Source organism: Antechinus flavipes, chromosome 5, assembly GCF_016432865.1.
Source record: "Antechinus flavipes isolate AdamAnt ecotype Samford, QLD, Australia chromosome 5, AdamAnt_v2, whole genome shotgun sequence".
NCBI classification, from domain to species: domain Eukaryota; kingdom Metazoa; phylum Chordata; class Mammalia; order Dasyuromorphia; family Dasyuridae; genus Antechinus; species Antechinus flavipes.
The window spans coordinates 133,340,184-133,364,713 of record NC_067402.1 but is presented as its reverse complement, the minus strand read 5'-3'; the positions used below and the strand labels follow the sequence as shown (position 1 = coordinate 133,364,713).

The 24,530-nt window shown below is 33.3% G+C and overlaps 1 protein-coding gene across 2 annotated transcripts in view; it reads right to left on the bottom strand.

Moving 5' to 3' along the window:
- The window catches only part of PPP1R3A (protein phosphatase 1 regulatory subunit 3A), a 70,276-nt gene extending 46,434 nt beyond the window's left edge, over positions 1-23,842 (bottom strand). For both annotated transcript variants that reach the window (XM_052000418.1, XM_052000420.1), the window contains exon 1: positions 23,025-23,842. In XM_052000418.1, coding sequence (XP_051856378.1) covers positions 23,025-23,818 — 794 coding nt within the window. In that variant the 5' untranslated portion in view covers positions 23,819-23,842. The remainder of the gene's footprint in view (positions 1-23,024) is intronic.
- Positions 23,843-24,530: the final 688 nt, after the last annotated feature.

Genomic DNA, 24,530 nt, shown 5'->3' with positions numbered 1-24,530 from the left:
AAATTCATTGATAAATGAGGAATTTAATCTCATCAGCTCAGAGGTTCCAACTCCAGCCAAACTTTGAGTACCCAAATTCCAGATGGACCAGCCAATGTCTTAGAACATGTGGTGTACCCCAAGAGGAGTCTCTTCCCAAATAGATTCATTTCACTATTTATCAGGCCTTTTTAAAAAGAGGATTAATGTAACTGGCCTAGAATTGGATTTGTTGACCTCTCATTTATGCTGTTGTTCAGTCATTTTTCAGTCAGCTTAATGGTCTCTACCTCCTCAAAAGATCATTCACATCCTATCTGTTTTCATGTTTTATACTGTCTTCCTTCTGGTAGAATGCAAACTAGTTGAAGGCCAGAATTATTTTTCACTTTTTTTGTTTAAATCCTTGGTGCTCCACACCAAGTGGGGAAAAGTGTATTACACTAAATATACAGGAAGCCTGTGCTAGAAAGGACATAAGTTTAACAGTACTGAGGAATTCATTCTTAAGACATTTCAAGGGAAGGTATGATGAGTGTGAGTAGCCTATGAGACCAGCAAAGAACTGTAGAGGAACAATGGTACATAGGAATAGCATCAGGGAGATGTATTACTAGAAAAAAGAGGTTACCAATCATATTGAGAAAATTAGGAATAACTTAAAAAAGAACCTCTCTCAACATAACCTCTTTGCTCCTTCTCACTTCTAATTTAGGACAGAATCTATGCCTTTGTCTTTCTGAAGGTTGGGCTATAGTTAACTGGGTAGCCTCAGTTCCAGGCATCTTCTGATTTGAAAATGATTTTATTCTTTGTTGTAACAATAGGTATCTGACTATATGTACATATTGTTAATTCAAGAAAGAATACCATAATAATTAACCAGTCATTTACTATCCATTAAAATATAATCAGATTCTTTTGTATATGTATGATTTTGCTTGGTAAATACTATGTACTGCACCCCTAATAATAAGTAGTTTTCTATTGCAAAATAGGAATATAATATTATAAAATAGAAATAAAATAGAAAAAAGTTTTCTTGTAAAAAGTCTTCATGACCCATTGTTATAAGATCTTTGATTCAAAATTTTCCTATGTGACTATAGAGCTCTCATAGTTGGACTCGATAGCCTCTGATGATCTGCAAGAGGAATACAACTGGAACTAAAGAAAATAAAGATGAGAAAAAATGTATATTATACTTAATATACAGGAAGCCTATGCTAGAAATAACATGAATTTAATGGTATGGAGGAATTCATTTTTAAGACATTTCAAGGGAAGGTGTGATGAGTGTGAGTAGGCTATGGGACCAACAAAGAATTGTAGAGGAGCAATGGTACATAGAAATAGCATTAGGGAGATGTCTTACTGGAAAAAGAGGGTACCAATCATATCAAGAAAATTAGAAATAATTTATGAAGAATCTGTGTATTCCATTGATATTTCTATGGTGTCACAAGTAAGTCCCCCAGTAACTAGGGTTAACCCTTTATATAGAGGACATATATGAGGGGACATAGACAAGAGTCTCCTTTTATGAGACATCCAAAATGTGGATGGTTTGAGACTGGAACTATTGGAAGGAATAGATGAACCCATAAGATAGCAAATCTATCAAAGTAATGAAGCATGTGGAATCCTACAATGAAATCTTGCTACAATGCCTTATTATGATGGTGATGTGGTTCTCAAAGTTATGAAAGCAGTAAATCAATTAATAAATATTTATTAAGCACCTACTGTGTACCAATCTCTCCTAGATATAAAAATGAAAAATTCCTCCTCTCAGGAAATATATCTTACCCAAAAGAAAATTTCTTATAGTCTCTATAGAATAGTAAACTGGATATAGGGATATGATAAAAATTGCTAGCTTTTTTCATGCCATGTTCTTTCCAGAGTGATATTCTGCCTTCAGCATGCTGAAGTGGGATTGGTAGCATTCATCTTGTCTCTCAAAGCTAAAGTGTAGAAGTGTTCCAAATGGTTACAGAGCCCAAAGTGCTCAAAGAAAACTGAAGAAATTAGAGATGCTCTCTCCTATTCCATCCTCCCTCTTAGTCATGTGTGAGACATTGTTCTCCACCAATGAGAAGAGAGAGACTCATACCAATGGGCTTTAGGCCTCAGGAAGCCATAAAAGAGAAAAATTTAGAATGACTGAAATTTTGGATGGTAGTAGTAATGGGGAAAGTGATCCAAAATAAATGGGGAAAGTTTGAGCAGGGACAAATTTTAAGAAGTGTCATTCAATCAACAAGCATTTTACTATAGGCTACTCACTAAGCTGAGGGCTGTGATTACAAAAACAAATAGTCCCTACCTTCAGGGAGCTTACCATCAAATAGGGGAATTAATTTATGCATATATAAACATAGAACATCCAATACTAAATGTCTAACATAGAATTTATGATGTGAAGTTGGGGCTCAAGAGAGACTAGAGCTGGTAAGAGAATTAGCATAAAATAGAAAAGGAGGATAAGCAATGGTTAAACAAAGGGAGAATCAGAAGAAAGCAGTTCCATGAAAGAAAATTAGATTATCTACTAAATTTTTCTTCACTTTTCAGTGGGTATTTTGTTTAATGTAGACTACACTGATCTCCACAGCAAGAAACGGAGGCAAAGGAATTGTTTTAGCCATGTATGATTCTACAAGATTGCTTTTGTGACTTTCTTAGCAAAGATACCGTAGTCATTTGCTATTTTCTTCTCTAGTTCATTTTGTGCATGAGAAAACGGAGGCAAAGTTAAGTGTGTTCAGGAGTCACAAATAAACAAGTATCAGATTTAAACTCAGGTCTTCCTAGCTCTAGACCCATGTTCTATACATTTTGTCACCTCCCAGGCTGTAAAGTAAGGGATAGATAAAGAAATACCATTAGCAAGTATCCAGAAAAGCTGTTGAAGTCTAATTACAGAACATTAGGGGCCAAAATTCAGGGAGATTATCTAAAGCAGAATACAGCAAAATGGTACCCAAGTATATATGGTGAGGAGTAGAGTCTAAATAGCAAAAATGGTATAAGCCAGCAGCATTTATATACTCGTATCCTTTTGATTTTGCTTTATTGTTTCTTGTTTTCTCAAAGTCATTAGTTTACATTTGCTCAATTTTAATTTTTAAGGAACTATTTTCTTCAGCATGCTTTTGTTCTTCTTTTTCTATTTGACCAATTTTACTTTTCAAAGGAGGTTTTTTGTTTTGTTTTGTTTTTTGGTCATTGAATTTTTGAGTCTTTTTTTCCATTTGGACAGTTCTTCTTTTTAAGCCATTCTCCTCATTGTTTTTTTCTACCTCCTTTACTGTTTGACCTAGTCTTTTTTTTTTTTTTAAGTTGTTATTTTCTTCAGTATTTTTGTGTATTTCAGTATTTTCTCCAAGCTATTGATTTGTTCTTCATTATTTTTGTGTATCACTCTCATTTCTCTTCCCAATTTTTTCCCTATCTCCCTTACTTGATTTTTGAAATCCCTTTTGAGTTCTTTCATGGCCTGAGAAAAAATATATTTTTCTTGGAGGCTTTGAAGTTAAGAGCTTTGTTATCTTCTTCTGAGTGTATATTTTAATATTCCTTATCATGATAATTTTCTATGATTAGAATCTTTTTCTGTTGGTTGCTCATTTTATTTGACTTTTAACTCTGTTAAAGTTTCTTTTTCCAGGGAGGAGGGTGCATTCCCAGGTTTCTGAAGTTTTATGCAGCTATTTTCAGAGACACTTCTAAGAATTTGTAAGTTTTCAATTTTTTCAACATGAAGTGATCTAATGAGAAATGTTTATTACTCTTCTGCTCTGTGCTCTGATCTATGAACAACCACAAGTACTCTTTTGCCCTGAAAATATGAGGAAGGTCCCTGATCCACTATGGTTGTAAGCTCTGGTGTTCTAGTAATCCTCCTTATCCTGGGACTTCCACTGAGGACTGTGGCCCAGATTGGAGGAGGAGCAAATTAACAAAGTTCTGTCTCAGTAGCAGTGAATAGATCCTTGCAGTCTCTTTGGGACCAATTATTAGGCCCCTTGAGGTATGTGGGCTTTTAATTCTGGAAGCCACCAATGCCGATTCATTCACTCCCTAGACCTGTTTCTGGTTTATTGGGATTGGGACTATGCTGGCTTGTGTACTGGCCTGTGCCAGGGTTGTGTGGCTCAGTCTGTGCTATACTGTACTCCATTCTCACTCCAGCACATCATCAGACCTTCCCTACCAACCTTTTAAGGTGCCTTGAGCTGAAAAATTGTTTCACCCTGTCTTTTTGTGAATTCTAGAATTTGCTGAAAGACATAATTTAGAGGTTTGTGAAGGGATTTGGGGAAAAAGCCAGGTAAGTCCCTGCCTTTACTTGTGATACCCCCTCCATATACATGTATATCTAAGAATAGAAGGTCTATCATCTGTCTTTTTTATGATGTGTACTCAAAATGGATATACATTAGCTATCAAAGACAACATAGCCAAGACATCAGAGACTTGAAGATGAATCGTGTTTCTTACTGGGTCAAGAAAATGACGTTTAACTCCCAATTCATAAAAAGTATTTTTAAGAGACAGTATCTTCTGATGGACAGAGATCTCACCTTGGATGTAAGAAGATCTAGGTTCTGGTCAGTACATTATTTGACACATCTTCCCTCTCTGATCCTGGACAAATCATTTAATATCTCAGTGATCCAGAAGCTCTTTGTGACTATAAGATGCAGAAAAATTGCTGATTTGCCTGTCAAGGCAATTTCTTCACTAAGAATTTCTCTGTATCATTGAAATCATAGGGCTGTACAAAACAAAATCTTAGGAAGGTAAGAGATCAGTTTAGTAGGGGTAACAAGAATAGTATTAAAAATTTGTAGTTTCAAGGGATTATAATTCTATTTGACAACTGTCAATTTCTTACTAAAGCTAACCTTTGTCCTTCTATCTGGGAACTAATGCCAGCCATCTAAACTTAGGATGTATCTGTGTGATGCCAAAGCAGCCAATCCATTTGACTAATTCTATTTTTTAAATGTCATTGAACAGATTTGTGGGCTTTATATTAATAGAATAATCATTTGATCGACAGTTTTCCAACCTTTCAACTTCGTTGTTTTGCTCTTGTTTATACAAAGCATCAAACTTTTAATTTACTCAAATTATGTGAAGTAATGAGAGAGAGGGTATCATGTAGTAGTAGAAATAGCACTGGGCTTAGAATCAAAAGCTCTGGATTTAAAATCTCTTTTTATTTTAATTTTTTATTTTAAAATTTATTTTTTATTATTTTTAAATTAAATTTTAATTTTTTAAATTTTAAAATAGCTCTTGCATATTTGGATTCTTTGTCAGTTTTATCACTGACAAATAGGGAATAATAATACTTATATTACATGTCCCAATTGATTATTTCATTTATTTAGCATACATTTGTCAAGTGCCTACAATATATAGAACTCTTTGCTAAAGATGAAACAGGACAGAAGAAAGAATTTTGGAATTAGATTTGGAGGATCTGAGTTAAAATTCCAAGTCTATTACTATTTTTATGACATTGGAAAAATTAGCTTCTCTAAGCCTCAGTTTCCCTATCTGTATATTATCTGTCTGGTTTTATTCTCCCAACCAGCACGGAATATAGATATGCTTACATCTAACTTAGTCAATGTAATGTGACTAGAAATCCAATCTGAGACCTGGAGAGCCCCATCGCATATCTCCAAAAGGAGATCAAAATTTCTACCTTTAAGGAAAATAGGAGAGTCATGGCTATGGCACCATTAGCCTTGAGTTGGAGAGGCAGTGATCTGGACCGGCCATGACTAAGCAATTATTCCTTTCCTTTCCTGACTCCAAAAAGGGATATAGAGCTACAATTATCCAGATCACAAATATTTGTTGTTTAGGAGCATGATGCTTTCTCTTTTTGGATTCAGAAAAAAGGGAAGGATATTCGCTATTTTCCAATTATACCCTCCCCTCCCCTTCCCCCCGGCCCCAGTAAATCTCTAACAAAGAAAATAGAAAAGAAAAATCAGAGAAGTTATATAGATTAATTTCGATAAATGAACACACAAAAGTAAATGAGTTCTTTGAGAGCAAGACGATATCTCAGGTTAGCCAAAGAACAAAAACGATCTTGCTAAGATGAGTCTGTTCATGTAGTCTCTATAGTTGTAAAAACTAGAAGCCAAGAAAAATATTTCCACCTTTCCTTCATGTGATGAGAGACCCCAGAGAGGTCTCTCATCTGCCATTCAAAAAATTCACCTTCTCTCTTTATTTTCTCAAACTCCTCTACTTTTCTCAACTGTTGCTCTGAATTTAAATAAGCCTCTTTTCCACTTATGCAGGCAGGTAGTGTTGTAGGTTCAGTCCTCTCTTAGTTACCAGGTGGTCACATCTTCCTACAACCTCTGAAAATGCAGCACACGACATCATAGAGCTGTCTCTCAAGAAACCATCACAAACTTGAGGCCACAAGAAGTAGAGTTATATATAGCATGTGTTGGGTGAAGGGGATTGACTAGATGACCTCTAAGATCCCTTCCAGACTTAAATTTGTGATACTATAATCCTAGTCATTTGAGGAAAGTTCAGAGTTGAGATAAGATGTCCCCTTCACAGTTCTGGCAGTCTAGAATAGGAATAAGACACATTGATAACCACAATATACAACATTACATGATAAATGCATTAGAAAGTTTCAAGTTAAAGTGGTTATTTAAAGAGAAAGGTCACCACTGATAGGGGACATCAAAGTGTTTTGTTTTAAAAGGATGGGTTGGAATGAAAAAAAATACAAAGAAGAAGAGGGAGAAAATTTCAGGCACAAGGTAGAACAGAAGCAAAGTGATTGAACCGAGAATGCAGGGTATGTTCAGAGAGCATAGAGAATCTCAGATTAGGTAGAACACAGACTATGTGGAGAAGAACAACAGAGATAACTTTGGGAAGGAAAGATAATATTAGATCATGGAGGACCTTGAATGCCAAAGAAATGAATTTGCTCCAGGGAATAGCCATGGCAACTATGAAAAATTTTCAGAGGATTTACATAGCCAGATATATGTATAAGAAAATACTATTTTTAATAGCAATGTGAAAGGTGGATTGGCGATACTGCAGGTGGGAAGATGAGACATTGCAAAGGTATAATAAAAAGGTCCCACCCAATAGATGATTGATTAGGAAGGATCATAGAGAGGAAATAGTCAAAAATAACATCAAGGTTGCAAATATGGAAAAAATGGAAAAAAATATCCATTTGGATACTTAATGGAATTGCAGGTCTAGCACCACCAGAAAAGAGATCAGGCCTGGAGGTAGAAATATTTTTGAACTATTAGCATAGAGGTAATTGCTAAAACTTTGGGAATGAATGAATTAGAAAGGGGAAAGAATTTTCACTTTGAAGAACAGTCATATTAATAAGTTGGGCAGCTAGGTAATACAGTGGGTAGAGCTGGGCCTGGAGTTAGGAAGACTCATCTTCCCGAGTTCAAATCCAGCCTCAGATATTTATTAGCTTTATCATTTTGGACAAGTCACTTAACTCTGATTGCCTCAGTTTCCTAATCTGTAAAATGAGCTGGAGAAGAAAATTGGAAACCACTCAGTTATCTTTGCCAAGAAAATCTCAAATGGACTCACAAAGTGAGTCTAAAAACCAACTGAACAGCAACATATTAAGGACTTCAGGAAAAGGATGTAGAGAAGCACTGAAGTAGAAAAACAAATACAATTAATTTCAAGCAATTAAAATACCTAGAACCTGTCTGATCTCTGTTGGTACAAGGCATTTTCACATCAAGCTTCTACCATGATCCTTTTATATTCAAGAATTGAAGAGGGTGGCAGCTAGAGGATGTAAGTTCAAATCAGACCCCAGTCACTTAATATTTACTAGCTGTGTGCAAGAGAGAAAGTGAGAGGGGGAAGGAAAAAATTGAAGAGAAAATTTAGATTCAGAAATGTTAAACGGCTTGCTAGTGACACACAACTAATAAACACTAGAGCCTGAATTTAAATTCAGGACAATTATGAATTTAAGTCTAATGAAAATAATACCATTTTACACTTAAAGCATTTCAAATTTTTTTTTTATGTCTAGGACAAAACATAATGGTCTGTGAAGAGATAAATGAGACTCTAAGCATCGATGTCCAATACACACACACACACACACACACACACACACACACACTCATTCTCTCTGTCTCTCTCATGCAGTTCATTTAAAATTACAAGAGAAAAAATGTAAATTTATTAATAAGAAAAGGAGGAAGTATGGGAATAGAGGAAAGTCAGATGTCCTGAGTTAAAATTCCACCCCTGACTCTGTGATCTTGGGCAAATCACTTAACCTTATAGGTCCCAAGTCTATTAGAGGGAGCTGGTTGATACAATAGACAGAATATTGGCCCTGAGCCCCAGGGCAAGTGACTTAATCTGTCACAGTCTCATTTTCTGCCTTTCTAAAATGATGGGTTTTGACTTGATAGTTCCCAGCTCCCAATCTATGATCCTACATAAAGATGGCAGGGATTAGGAAACTAATAATCATCACTTGAATTAGTGATAGATGTTTTATCTATGTAACAGTTTGATTGTGGTCATTAAAATACATTTTCATGCCTATAAAAAATATTCCAGCAACCAACTTGCAGACCTCTGAAAAGAGCCAAAATTGAAGTGGGGAGGTGTAAGCCAAAAGTATCTCGCAATAAATTCTTTCTTATTACAGTTTTCACAAAGGAATAAAAACAAACCATTAAAATATAATGATTCCCAAAGTTTAATTAAAAAGAGTATAGTTCTGGGAAAATAGTCCCTCGATGGGGCTTGAGAAGGCTATGAAGTTATATTATGAATTCTTATTAGACGTAGTGTCTCATTAGTACTGACAATCTATACTACAGAAAAATAAAATAGAGTAACTTTTCTCTCCCTTTTACAGGCCAAAAAGTTGGTGTGGAGAAGGGAAATTCCTTTAATAATAATTTATATCCTTTATTATAAAATAATGGCTCTAGACCTAGGCATGGAAAGTCACACCTTTTTCTCTGAGAAAAATTGTGCAATTATAACCTAGCCATAGCAACTGTGTTAAAATTTTTATAGGAATATCAACACAAAATAATATTCAGTTTATTCAACTTATACTTTCATTGTTAATTCCATCTCAATGTATACTTCTTCCACTAAAGAAGATTGCAATTTATTTATACCTAATCCTTTGAAATTTTTGTCTATGTTTTTTTCATAAATCTTCAATTAAAGATTCAATTTATGGTATTGTGGACTTCCATCTTGTTCTTTTTCTATCAATGAGTTACAGATGTAGCACTCAAGCTTTCATTTTTATTACATGACTGGTGTAATTCTTTTCTGGTCCTATATGTCTTTGAGAGGTCTTTTATTTCATTGTCAAACATTAAAGCCATCTTTTATAATATATTGTAGCATGATAATGCCTATTATGGGCACAAATGAAAGAAAGAAGGGAGTAAAATTATTTTAATTTCCACTTAAAGGTATAAAATACTTAAGTTCTTTGGTAAAATTTTTCAAAGACAAAGCAAACAACAATCAAAATAGTTTAGTGTATTAATTATGTATGCCATTGGAGCTAGATATATAAGAGAAAATTTCTTAATATTTTATTAAGATTAAATATCATTTATCGGTTAAAAGAAATTTAAGTAATTTAATTACATTTAATTTGCTGGCATGCTGTTTTTACAGAATTCTTTGAATTACTGCTCTGTTAACAGGAAAGGGAATAAGCTAAAAGACCTTCTGGACTCCATTTTTGTCTGCTCATTCTATCTCTTTTACTTCTTTGACTTGTGTAATAAGAGCAAGGGTAGGGAGAGAGCCTACCTTTTTTGTTCGGATGCACTGTATTGCCCAAAGAGGTGACTAATCCTGACTCATTCACCCCTTGAGTGAAGGACTATTCAGATAATGCATGACATCTTGCTTCAAGAGAGGGAACCATGAATTGATTCTATAGATGATTTTGTTCAAGGGGAAAAGGGAATTCTGTATGGATTTCACATTACCCATCACTTTAATGGATAGAGGGCTAGACCTGGATTCAGAAAAACTTGACCTCCATCTCTGCCTCCAACATTCCTTGCTGTGTGACTATGAACAAGTTTCTTGACTTACTTCAGCTTCAGTCATTTCATGTGAAATGAGGTTAATAGTACTTAGCGTGTCTTCTATTTGTAGATCTCTTCTTGAACTCCTCCCATTCTTACCAAATTATTATTATGGGGGCAGTTATTACATTGACAAAATATAAACTCCTTGAGATCATAAAGTGCATCATTTTTTAATCTTTTCTAGTTGCCTTTGAGATCCACACAGCAGTCACTTTCTAAATATGTTTAATAAAATTACAAATGAGGAATTTAGACTTCTGAATAGTAAAGTGACTTTACTAAATTTACACAATTAGTACATATCAGAGTCAGGATTTGAATTTAATAAGTCTCCTTACTCCATTGTTCCATTGTACTATTGTAGGGGAGGAATCTTTGACTCAACTTAGACCTGATCCCCCCAAAAAGTTAGATTCAGAGACTCTCAAGCTGAGTCAGTATCACAAATGAAGTTTGCTTTCTGAGAAAAGAGAGAAGTGTAGAAATCTACACTTTGGAATTACCAATCACTGCTAGGTGCTATGATAGATAGAGAACTGAGCCTGGAGTTGGAAAATTCTCTGTTCAAATCTGGAACCATATACCTACTAGCTTTATGACTCTGGGCAAGTCACTTAATCTTCTTTGCCTTTGTTTCCTCATTTGTAAAATGAGTTAGAGAAGGAAATGGTGAACTTCTCCATTATCTTTGCCAAGAAAACCCCATAAGAGGTTATGAAGAGTAGGACACCATAGCTACTACATATCAAACTATATATAGCCACATCTCAAGTCAGAAATGACTGAAAACAACTAAACATTTGTTGCCAGCCTAGTAATCCTATCTTCTTAGTGAGGTTCCATATTTTAAGAACGAAAAGAAAAATGGCAAGCTTTAAAAAGAAATTAGTAAAGATGTCTTAGTATCACAAATGAGATATTCAAAGATGACTCTTAGGGATAATATTTTATCTAATTGATTGGCATGTAGATCATGTGGTTGGGTGGTGGAGGATTCTTGAAAACAAGAAAATAGATATCCTTCAGGAAGACAGCATAATTATCAGCAAGCATCCAAGTATGAAAATGATTTTGTATTCTCCATCTCCACTGACAGTTAAAAGGCAAATGAATTTAAGTTATGAGGGGTTAAATATTAAGAGTCAGGAAGATGCAATATCTTCTTAGAAGCTATTATCAAAATCTAGAACAAGTTCTGGAGGATTTCAGTCTTCCCAGGGATTTGAAAAGGACACAGAAAATCTTTTGGGATGAACAATAATTCTGCTTGATCCAACGATGTGATTCAATGCACTTTAAAAGCCAACAATGCAAACTTCTAAGAAATTATGAAGTACCATATTGACATCAGTAATAATGATTTTAGCTTCATTTAAATCAGAAAACATAACGTAAGGCAATTACAGTGGATAATGAATCAAAAGCATTATTCTTTTTCTTATGTCAGAATATGAGAAATAAATTCTACATTTCCAATTCTCAATTCCCTTGAAGCTGAATTAAAATTTATTGATAAAATTAAAGCAATAAATATTTGTAGCAATTTATTTGTGGATAACAAAGGGAATATAGCAGATGATCTTGAGACCAGGATAAAAGTTTAAGGCCTAACTTTGAAAAGGACTGGTTGTGTGATCCTGAATCAGTCACCTAACATCTCAGGGCTCCAGGCGATAAATTTCAGAGAACATGCGAACCTGCATTATTATAGGGGATTCCTTACTCAGAAATTCCTGTATCAATAAAATCTAAGTACAGTTCTCACTAGTCTAGACCTAATCTTCAGAAGATCACTGAATAATATTATGAGAATTTCAAGGGTCTTTAAAGATCACCCACAAACTGCTCATCTTATAAATCAGAAAATTGAGGCTGAAGGGCTAAATTGTTATCCAGGGTCACATAGTAAGTGGCTGAGTTAGAATCTGAACCAAATGCTGACTCCAAATATAGTGCTCTTTTCATTGCAACACAATAAAATTAATGGAATGTGGACATTTTACCTATTTTCAGTTCTGATAACTTACTTATCATTCTGAGATATAAATAAGCTATGTTTTGTGAGGATTTCACTGGGTCAGAACACCAAGAAAAAATTTATAGCAATTCAAATATGTTTTTCTTTCTTTAAAAAAAAAAGCTTCAGGATCAAAAGATTCTTTTTGGATAGTAGCCTAATTTATCATCAAAAAAAAAAAAAAAAAAACAACCCATGTTGTTATTGGAATAAAATCTACTAAGTAAAGGAATCCCATATAACTTTCAGTCAGGCACAATGTTTAATTATTACAGATGCATGTCATGTAGTTCATTGTGGGTAGAAGAAAGAAAAATGTACTTTATTCTTTACTGTTTGTTCATTACTATTAGTAAAAATTTGAAAGATAATCAAAATATCACTGCCACAGCTGCACGTATGCCAGTTACAGCACTTTTATTGTTAGAATTTTATTTCTATTTATTGTGGTTTGAATAACCCTGATGTGTCACACAGACAGACCATTTCCAGAATTACCTGATTGGAAGAGAGGGACTGGAAAGAGGATGTTAAAATTAATGTACAATTGGTCTCTGTCACTAAACAATGGGGTATAAAAGTTCAATTTAGCAATTTATTTCTATTTGTCATAAAATCTTTAAGCAGCAGGATGGCATGATTAAGGTTTCAAAACTAGTTATTATTTATATAATAGATAATAACACTACTGTGTCTGTTAAACAGGGTGATTCTTTTAGAGTGGCAGCAAAGAAATCGAAAATGGTGGGGCATAGAGATCTTTGTCCTGAGGATTTTTTCTTCATATAGGCATTAAACAAAGAAAATTGAAAAAAATTACCAGAATGTGACATCATTTAGATAGACCAATCTAGGCTTTAAAAAAATTGAATTTGTTTTCTATATCTAAATTCAATGAGAAGTGGTATTACACAGTGGAAGAAATACTAGACCTTGAGGCAACACTTCTTGGGTTCCAGTTTCAGGTTTGAAGTTGACTAGTCTGGCAATTCCCTAGGAACCATTTACTAAGTCAAAGACTAATTTTGAAATGTGTTAGGAGTGAGTGCTCACAGTAAGCATCCCCCATACTGCTGAAATCACAGATCCTTTTCATATTCAAATATAAATTCAATTCAGTAAAAGCTTAGTTAAAATCAAATTATATTTAGCCACATCTCAATTATGCATATAAAATGAAATTGAATATGATCAATTGAAATCCACAAGAAATCTAAAAACTTCAACATGAGATTTCTTTATTTTCCCATTTTATTTCACTAGCATTGTTCATTAATAAGAAGACAAATAGTTGCAGAGAAGGTTCCATCATTCACAGGTAAAGGAAGTTCCTTATTGGGAACTCGGTATACCATTGAAATTACTAGTCTATTGGGATGGAAAAATGCCATCCACATTCAAAAGGAGAGCTTTGGAGATTGAATGTGGATCAAAGCATAGTGTTTTCACTTATTTTTTTCCTTTTTCCTTCTTGTGTTTTTTTTTTTCAATTTTGGTCTGATTTTTCTTGTATAATGATAAATATAGAAATATGTTTGAATAGATTGTAAAAGTATAACCTATATAGGATTTCTTGCTGAATTGGGGAGGGGGAGGTAATAAAAGGAAGGGGAAATTTTGGAACACAAAATTTTACCAAAATGAATGTTGAAAACTATCTTTACATATATTTGGAAAAATAAAATACTATTGAGAAAAGAAAACCAAAAGAAATCACTTGTCTAGTCCCTATTCCAATCCCATATGTTCCTTCTAATTTTACAATTTCTCTAAATGAAGAATTAAGGAGCAAGCAAAAGAAAAGGCAAAGTAAAAAAAAAATTAGAACTTTAAATAAACTACAATGTAAATAATCAGAGACTCCCCAAAACAGTGACACTATCTAAATTCTAGTGTTGTTGAGACAAGCTCATCACTTCAACCAGTCCTCAGTCTTATTCTTAATGTCTGCTGACTTGAAGGGGGCCATTTCACTTTCCTGAAAGAAGACTAGCTTGCAATCATCATCTTAACTCCCAAACCCATTCATCATTCTTGATCACTCTTGGTAACCTCACATTAAGTATAATCTTACCTTTATCTTAAACTATACAATAGTATATTTTAAATAATCCAAAGATAGGAAAAACTCATATCCAACAGCCTGACATTCTTAAAGGGAAATTAGCCCAAAAAGATTGAGAAAGGTTCAAAAATAAAATTCTGGCAAAACAGAAGCAAATGATTCTAATTGGGAGACGGGGGAGGGAAGTAGTGATATCTAAAGAGAAGAATGTAGATGCTTAGGGAGTTCATTAATGAACTCACATTTTTCAATGATAGGAGTTTTGTTTTGTTTTTTTTCAATAGGAGAAAGTAAACTCAAGATGAATTGAAAGGATGAAAGTTCTTGTGAATCAGTGACAGGAAGGCTACTATCCATTATGAATTTGTAGTCACAATTCATAAATACTAAAGAAAACAAAAAGGGTTTTTTGTTGTTTATTTTTTTTAAAACTCCATTGGGAACAAGAAGAGGATTGCAGTGGATGAGACTTCCTGCTTGGGATGAATGGGAAAAAATAAATGAATACTGAGGGGGGGAAAGGCATTCCATAACTTCTATATTATGCCTGTTGTTTTTTTTTTTCCTATCCAAGGAAAATAATTTCTAGACTAAGGATAATAAAACAAAAATGTTTCATGGGAAAGACTAAATGTTCAAGTTTTCTTCTAATTTCTATCAAGTTATTATTCTTTGAATAGTCATCCTTCTCCAACCCCCAAAGTAAAATGGCACAAGATTACTTAGCTACCTGAAATGAATTTAAATCCCCTCATTCAAACAAAATAGTTCCCAGGTCTAATAAATGCAATTGATAAACTCATAAAAAATTTAAAAACATTTGGAATATCTAAGATATACATGCAACCAACAAATACGTAAGATCAAAAGTCATTTCCCAATACATACTTGATCAAAGAATGTGATCAGAAAGTTCTTAAAAGAAAAATGCACTCTATTACAACCATATGAAAGAATGTTACAAATCACTAATAATCAAAGAAATGCAACTCATCACAATCATGAGGTTTTACCCCACAGCCAGAAAAATCCTACTAATGACAAAAGATGAGATTAGTCATTTTGGAGTATTGTAGAAATATAGGGATATTACTGTATTGTTGATAGAGTTGCTGATTGGTATAACTATTCTGAACAGCAATTTGAAACTATATATTCACTTTGACCCAGGGATGCCACTGCTAGACAGTCATTAACAGATATATGTGGAAGCTTTCCATATAACATAAATACTATGACAAAATGATATAGAGCATTACAGGATATAAAATAGATAATTTTGATTACATCAAATTAAAAAAAGATTTTGCACAAACAAAACCAATGCAATCAAGATTAGAAGGGAAGCAAGAAATTTAGGAAGAAAGAGTGAAACCTTTAACAAGTTTTCTCTGATAAAGGCCTCATTTCTCACACATCTAGAAAAGAGAACCAAATTTCTAGAAATATAAGTAATAAGTAGGCAGTTTTCAGAAAAAGAAAACAAAATTATCTAGAGTTATATGAAAAATACTCTAAATTTTATACTCTAAATCACTATTGGTTGAAGAAAAACAAGTTATAACAACTCTGAGGTACCATCTCATATCTCTCAGACTGGCAAATATGACAGAAAAGGAGATGTGGAAAAATCAGGACATATGCACTGTTGGTAGAGTTATGAATTGATCTACCCATTATGGAGAGTAATTTGGAATTATCCCTTCTCAGAATAATGTTTTTAAATATATAAAATAAAAGATATACATATATGTATTATATATATGTACATACATATATATATACATATATATATTTAGGATTGAAAATAAAACTGATTCTATTAAAATAATTATCAATTTTTTAAAAAACCAAGTCTATAAATCTTAAGAACCTCTCCTCTTATATAATGAGGGATCCCACTGGATTTTTCTTGGGACAGATCACATCCAAAAAACTTTGTCCAATTTTTCATTCTATGTTCTTAGAGAAATGTTGAAAATATTGATGATCCACTAGATCTCCAGAGCATAGCACGTAGGAGGATGAAATCATGCAAAATCTTGTTACAAGAATCTCTAGAATCATTTAGTTTGAAGAAGACAAGACTTAGGTGGAACACAATAGTCAAATTCAGATATTTAAATGATTATCATATGGAAAAGATTTGTTCTCTTTGATCTTAAAGGTGATGACTAATCTCATTCAGTGGAAATTATATGAGGAAAATTTAGTTCAAAATAAAGAAAATTTCTTAGTAATTAGAATTATCCCAAAATAGGACAGACTGCCTTGGAGGATAATGAATTCTCCATAGCTGCAACCAAACCAAGGCAGTATTGATGTAGATATGATTCATGCTTGGGGTAAGGATTATTCTACAAAATTTATGAGGATCTGCTTTCATATATGTGTAAGTATATAAATAAATGTGTACATAAGTATATGTGTTTATATAGGTATATGTGTATTCATGTACATACAAAAGAATGCATGTGTGTATAAATGTGTGTTTTTTTATGAGAGTATGTGCATACCACTAGCTGACTCTGATATTCCACCATTAGAGTTGCACTTCTTTTTATTAAAGCATTGTTAACTATTAATATTAATATTTTATCAGTCATTAACTCCTTAACATACATTAGCTTATTAGCCTCTGCCCCATGGCAAATAGCTGAAAACAGGTTTGATAGAGGAATGTGAGCGGATATATTATGGGGAAGGACAGACTTGAGTGGGATTCTAAAGCAGGCAGCATAAAAACAATAAGTTCAAGGGGATTGGGGGTAGGAGGGGAAAAGGCAGCATAGAAAGGAGACAGAAAAAAGCCAAAAATATTCTTCTTCATGAATTTTCTGGCTTCTCTGCTTGGAAAGTTCCTGTCTGAAAGTTCCAAGTCAGTTTTGTAGACCCTAGGGAGTGTGATCCCAGAAATGACTAGTTTTTAGCTACAAGAATAATAGAATTTAGCTAATGGTTGAGAGAAGCTAGGAAAGTAGAGGTAATAATAATAATAATAATAATTATATATATATATATATATATATAAAGAAAGTAGAGGGGGGAACTGTTTTTGGCTCTCCTCTCCTAGGATTTCTAATTAACTTGAAGAGAATACCAATATTTATAGATCTAGATACTCTGCTATGAGTAGAAATGTATTAGGGCACTCATGGGTCCCTAGCAAAATAGAAACTGGCCTCCTCAGTGTCACATTATCTCCTACTTGCCAGCTGGAAGCCCCCAAGTAAGCACCTGCCATCAGCAGGTTCTCTGAAATCCTATTTTCTATTCTGCTGTTTAATATGGCTTTACTGAGTGAAGTCAGAAGTAATGATTAGAGGATAGAACTTGCAGTCAGAACTTGGGTTCCTTATCCTGCCTTGGATACTTAATAATTGTTGCACATGGACTAACCATTTAAACACTCTCAGTTTCTGTTTCTAAACTTATAAAATGGAAATAATACTTGAAGCCCAGGAATCAAATGAGAAAAATGTATATAAAATACTTCACAAATCTTTTAGTGCTATATAAATATAATCTATCTTGTCCTCATTTTTTTTCTTTCTTGTGCAAGATAATTGGGGTTAAGTGAATTGCCCAGGGTCACACAGCTAGTAAGTGTTAAGTGTCTGAGATCAAATTTGAACTCAGGTCCTCCTGACTCCAGGGTAGGTGCTCTATCTAGTGAATCATCTAGTTGCCTCTGTCCTCATATTTTTCAACAGTATTCAGTCAAAAACAATTCTGGGACAAGACCTTCCCTTGATAAATCAAGCAAAATTCTGATATTATTCTTTTATATTTAATGTCCTATAGACTATTACACAGGTGGATAAAATATTTGCTTTCTGTAATTGAGAAAATGTCATCTTGTGTAGTCTCCCTGAAAGAATGTTGAATCCTACTCCAATAGCAGAAAGGAAAACTGGGAATACAGGGATCTCATCCTTTTTCCACATGCTTCAGATTTCCTCTGATGGATCTCTGTATTTCAAAAACTTTTTGTTCCATGTATCTTACAGAATCTGAGTTTTTGCAATACAAATATCTATCAAAGACATCATTCTTAATTTTTTATGGAGTATTGTTACTTGCCTGGAATGCTCTGCTCCATATCTCTGATTCCTTCTATAAAATTCAGATCAAATCCCAGACCTTCAGGAGGTCACCCCTGCTCTACCCAAATTCTATGGCAAGGTCCTTACTTTTTGTCTCCCATTAGAATTTAATGTCATTGACAGCAGTCTCATTGAGAATTGTTTTCTGCCTCTCTTTTTTAGTATCCCCAGAACTTATTACAATATGTTCAACATAGTAAAATCTTTATAAATGCATGCTGATAGATTCATGGAATTATTATGATCTAAGATTTCTTCCCTTTAAATAGAGCCTCCTACCAGAACTAATCCCAAAATGAACAGATCTTGGGTCCTCATTGAATTTATCTATACTTCCTTGGACATCCAGATCCCTACTGAGGGATCTCAGATTATTTAGAAATCCAGAATCACTGAATTCAGAAAATTAGAGTACTGCACAACTATGTGCTTTTGCCTCCTTTTTCCAGTTTCATTGTGATTTTACCACTTTATATAGGAAAATTGTAATTTTAAAAAGAAATTATTTTGTTATATTTATTTTTCTTTCTATTGTTGGTTTTTGCTTATTTCTATCCCTTGCTTTACAGGTTTATGCTAAACATTATATTTAACAGCTGTATTAGTCACAAATTTCTTTCTTTCTTTCTGCTCATACTATTATACCCCACCATTCATATATGTTTGTCTAAATTTTATTTACATCTGTATCTACTTCCTGAAAGCATCATCTAACTCTGTTTGACATATTCATATAACACAACCATGTTTATGATATGATTATGAGTTCAGTTGGCTCATAATATATATGTCAATTATCACTGAGCATTTATTAAGTACCTACTATATGCCAGATTCTCTTCTGAGTTCTGGAGACACAAAGAAAGGCAAAAACAGCCCAAAACAAAAAGAAAAACATTCAATTTCAATGCAGTTAAATATAGTACACAAAATAGCTCAACCACATGCCCAGGTTTTGATAACTCTGTTTTTATTCTATCCAAAGTAGGTGGACCAGAAGAAATAAAATAAGCTTTAAAAAAAGACTTATCCATATCAAAGTAGAGATGTGCCAGTTTTAGCCTGAAAAAAATCATTTATACATAATAAATTTGTAAGTTCATATGCAATCATCTTTTTTCCTACTATGTACTGGAAATGCTTGTTAAATTTCATAAATTAAAAATTAAATTAAATTTAAAAAAAAGAAATAGTATATAAGAGAGTAACTGGAATGACAGAGAATATGCTCTTCTCAATATGTTACCCAGTTCACTATATATTTTCATGAGGTACAAAAGGAAACAACTACAGTTTTAAAAGAATTGACATTCTTTTTTGAATCTAGACAGATAATACTGCCTGTGGCAGGGTCCCTACATTTTGATTTTAACTGCCATTTATAGTTTTCAATATTTATTATTCATCTCCATGCACTTCTGTATATATTTTTTTCTCTCTGGAAGGAAGTAACCAATAAATAGATCTCTTTAGGTGTTATGTAAATGTATCATTTATTTGCTTTGATCTGGATCCATAATTTCATCAGGTGGAGAGTCCCCAGTGTGGAAATTGCCTCCTCTGACACAGATCAATAACTCATCTATAACATATACTTATACAGATTTACGTTAGGCATTAAGAGTTTAAGTGATATAGAAAATATATAAGAGGAACAGCTAGGTGGTGCAGTAGATAGAACATGACTCTGGAGCCAGGAGGATTTGAATTTATATCAGACCTCAGACAGTTACTAGCTGTATGGATTTGGGCAAGTCATTTAACCCTGATTGCCTCTCCCCCCAAAAATTATATGACAGAGGGAAAACTTGAACTCAGATCTTTCTGACTCCTGGACCTTATCTACAATCTCTTATCTACAATCCCAGACCACCTTTCATAAGTAACACCTATAAAATCACATTCACAAATGAAACAACTATCATGTGTCAAAAACCATAATTTACTTGATCAAAGGAGCCTATATTTTAGGAAAGTATAATATGTTTTGTGATATCATACTAATAAGGTAAAAGGATTTTTTTTCCTGACAAAGCCCCTTGCAATGGGAAGCAACTGTAATATTCATTTTGAAATTTGATAGTACTCTCTTGTGTGAGTTTTAGGAATATTTGAAACCCATTGCATATAAATTATATTATGGAAAAACTGTATAAATATTCTATTATGGCTCATGCTGTTCTAAGGCTCTGTCAGGATTTCCTTTATACACTCCATTTTGAGTGGTATATAAATCAGATGTAAAAATTCATGTTGGACTGAAACTCTGCACAGAAAGCCTCCTCCAGAGGCAAATGCTTTTTTTTTTTTTAAATGTGGTTTGAATTATATTGGTCATTTTTAAGTTATAGTACTGCAGAAAATGTATTTATGGGTTTGAGGGGTAGGGTTCTTCCCCCATTTTTGTAACTCATTAGGAAACTTTACAAGTCTTTAGACTATTCTGTGGTTTAGGACTCAGGTTTTTTCCTAAAATGACATTAGGATTTGAATGGTATCTGCTAATAATTCAATGATAGCTCTTTTGAAAATGTTCTTTCTCTCTTTCTCTCAGCATGTATGTGTATATATATACATATGTATTTATGTCTGAATATATATGCATATGTATATATTTGTATGTATTGTTTGTATGTGTGCATGTGTATGTTTATCCTAGGTATACTCATTCATTCCTTAGATAAAACTTCAGTTAATATCATTACTATATCTTCGTTTAAAAATAGGAATGTTAAGCCCAACACATGCCTTTTCTTTGTTCCTGGAATCAAATCAAATTTGGTAAGGATGGGAACTTCCTATCTATACTGGATTACAGCATATAATAGATACATTTTCAAAACCACATTTTAATTTTATATAATAATCCACTTGGTAACACAGTACTTTGTTTTCACCCTTCAGAACTATTACCAAAGTCCTGTTCTTCTGAAAAGTGGCAGGTTATTAAATGTTAAATAAATCAACTAATAAGGATTTCATCAAATTTCTCAAATATATAAAATTATAATGCTAAAGATATATTACAAATTTTAATAATAACATTATCTATGTTTAATAAAGATTTCTTAAGTGGATGGGTAATCAAACCTTATAATAGACAAATAATTATCTTAGCATACATAAATGTTATAATTCTACTTTTATATTTACAGATAACTTTACAATGCAGATTTGAGGGAAATTTATTCACACTTAAACATAGTAGAGTACAAAACACAAGCCCTAACAAACTTTATGGAGAAAACATGAATATTTCACTGTTGCATAAAATTTAAAAAAATTAGTTGTGTTTTTTCATAATAACATCTTGTATGTATATAGCACTTTATGCTTTTTAATGTGTCGTATCCAAATAGATCATCAAAATTTGCAAAATTAAACTACAGAGGTTAAGTGATTCATCACTGTTCACACAATGTTAGTGGCAGAGCTAGAATTAGATCCTGTATTTTTTTTTTTAGCACCAAGTACAGTGCTTTCTCCATAACACAGTTTTAAAGCACACTCCTCTCCCCTCTGCCTGTCCCCCATTAGGAACTTTCAGAATAGACAACTCTACAAAACATTCAGACCAGTTATGTACAGAACAATTGTTTTATTTTTTGTTTGGAGATTTTTCTAGCATAACTGAGGAAGAGGAGCAATAGACTAACTTTTCCTTTAAAAAAATGATCTGGTAGCCTGATGCCATGAGAAATTGATCAATATATGGTATAGAGGTTATAAAGGCCAGACATTTTTATTATAATTATAAATGGATTTTTCAAGTCTACCAAAGATATTAATAGCTCTCAAACAAACACCAGCATATATGAATTTTTTGGTCTCAATTTTTTTTACCATGCTTAACTCATTGTTTATAATTTCTTTAGGGATTTAATTACCATGATATTACTATTATATTTTAGTATGAAAGTATTATAATTACTTGCATGATTATAGTCAAAATTTCTAGATACTTCTACTTATCACCTCACTGTGCCTTTATCATTTTATTATTGTAATAAAAGCTCTTACAATATGGCTAATTAGGGACATTGTGTGAAAGTTCCTTATAAATAAACCAAAAAAGTCAGTCAGAATATTTATCTATTTTTAACTATTAAACTATCTTATAAGATCAGAGGAGGAAAAAAATGGATTTTTTTCCAGTTAGAAATTCAAATAGCATTCACTTTTTGAAGCATTCTCTTTTCATTACATTTAAGTTTCAGAATAGAGTTTTAGGCATATTGATTGGAAATCAATTTATAACTTCAGAGATCACTTTTACATGGGAAGGAGTTAAATTTCACCTTAGGGAGCAGGAGGGAACACCTACAAATTTAGCAGTACACAATGAAGTAGTCATTGGTGGCACTGTGAGATATTAAGGGATTAAAAATATTTGGTGCTTTCTCTTGCTTTAGGCTCCTTAAAAAACTGTATTAATTAACAAACAGTATACATACTCCCTCCACATCCTCTATCATACATCTCTATACAATTTTTATAATTTAGAAGACATATGCTATATTAAGTAACTATAATTATAAGTAAAAAACTATTTGAATAAAATGAACCTTTTTAAAATCAAGTATGATTTTAAATACATATCATACAGTAAAGTCTAAAGCACAATGATTATTTAACAAGTGAAATATGTATGACATGAAAAATTCAAGTTTCTTAAGACTAAAAACTAAAAGATGTAACCTCACCTTGATTTTACCTTTAAGCAGCCTTTTAGCTGTCTGTTAGTTATTACTTCCCGTGATTTTTCAGGCTTTTCCTCCCTTTCCTTCTTTTGACAGACCAATGTATAGTTTCCGCCATTATTGTTTGACCAAAATGTGCCAACAGAAGTTTCATAGCGTATACAAAATTCAATCCTAGCTCCATCTTTTTGATAAGGAGGAACCAATGAAATCTTAAAGGAGAATTGATCAGTTTCACCATCACAAGAATTAGGAACATACTCGGCTAAAATGTCATAATGTGTCTGCCAGTTATCTAAGGACATTCTAACATATACTACCTTCTCAAAAGAAACATTCAAAACTCGGATAGTGCCCTTCATAGTTGTAGGCCCAGTTAGGAACTCTGTGGACTCCAGGATTGCCTTCTGAACCTGTAGCTCCTGCATCAGCACTTCTCTTGAGGAAGGCAAATCAAACAGTGGAGATAAAATATATTCCTCTGTGTGGAAAATATCATCCCTTAAGTCAAAATGTGTTGATACTCCCGGTAACTCCCAATTGTCAAATTCTTTAACAGATACAAGATTGAATCCAAAGGCATCAGCAAATGAAACTCTTCGTGAACCTGAAGAAGGAGTATCCAGGTATGGATAATCTGATTCAAAAGAATCAGAGCCTCGTCGTCTTGGGAGAGGGGAGAAGCGCAAATTGAAGGTTTCTTTAATTTCTTCATCTTCAGAAAGGGAATCAGATAAACTGGGAACTTCTAAAAAGTTATCCTTGTTAATCTGTACAGTTTCTTCAGAAGGCTCCATTGGGCTCTCTGATATAAACCAAGGGAGAACTGGACAACTAGTAACAACTGATATTTGAGATACTGAGATTTAAAAGAAGGATTATGTTACAGTTGACATTGCAGAAGGGAGTCAGACCTAAATATAGAAGTCCTGGAGTGTAAACTATGCTGGCCAGCTTTCCAAAGGCCGTTAATATGATCACATCCATGTTACTCTGCCCAGGGTAAGTTTCATATTTAATTCTTACTTTTAAAAAATTATGTTTTCATCTATGGGCAAACCCCCAAAGTGGCATTTTGAAATCTGAGTCTGACTTGTCAGAAGTGTGAAAATGTATCACTTGAACCAATTTCCACTAGACATGAAGCTTTTCACGTTTACTGATGTTTAATTTTGTTCCTTACCATGTTCATTTGTGTCTTGGACAAAATCAGCATACCTTTTGGCATACTTATAAGTCAGATGATCCCCATTCCTCTCCTATATTCTTCTGTAAATTAGGTACCAATCTAAACCCATCCAATAAGCCTTTATTAAATTACTATTTAATTTAACTAGGGCTACAAAAATAATTTGAAAATAAAAGTCATAGTATCATCTGTCTAGAGCTGAATGGAACCCCAGGTCATCTGACCCATACGCTTCATTTTATACATATGAAAACAGGCCTTAGAAAGCAAAAAGTCTTTCCCAAGGTTACTCAAGGAGTAAAGCATCAGTAAAAGAGCTT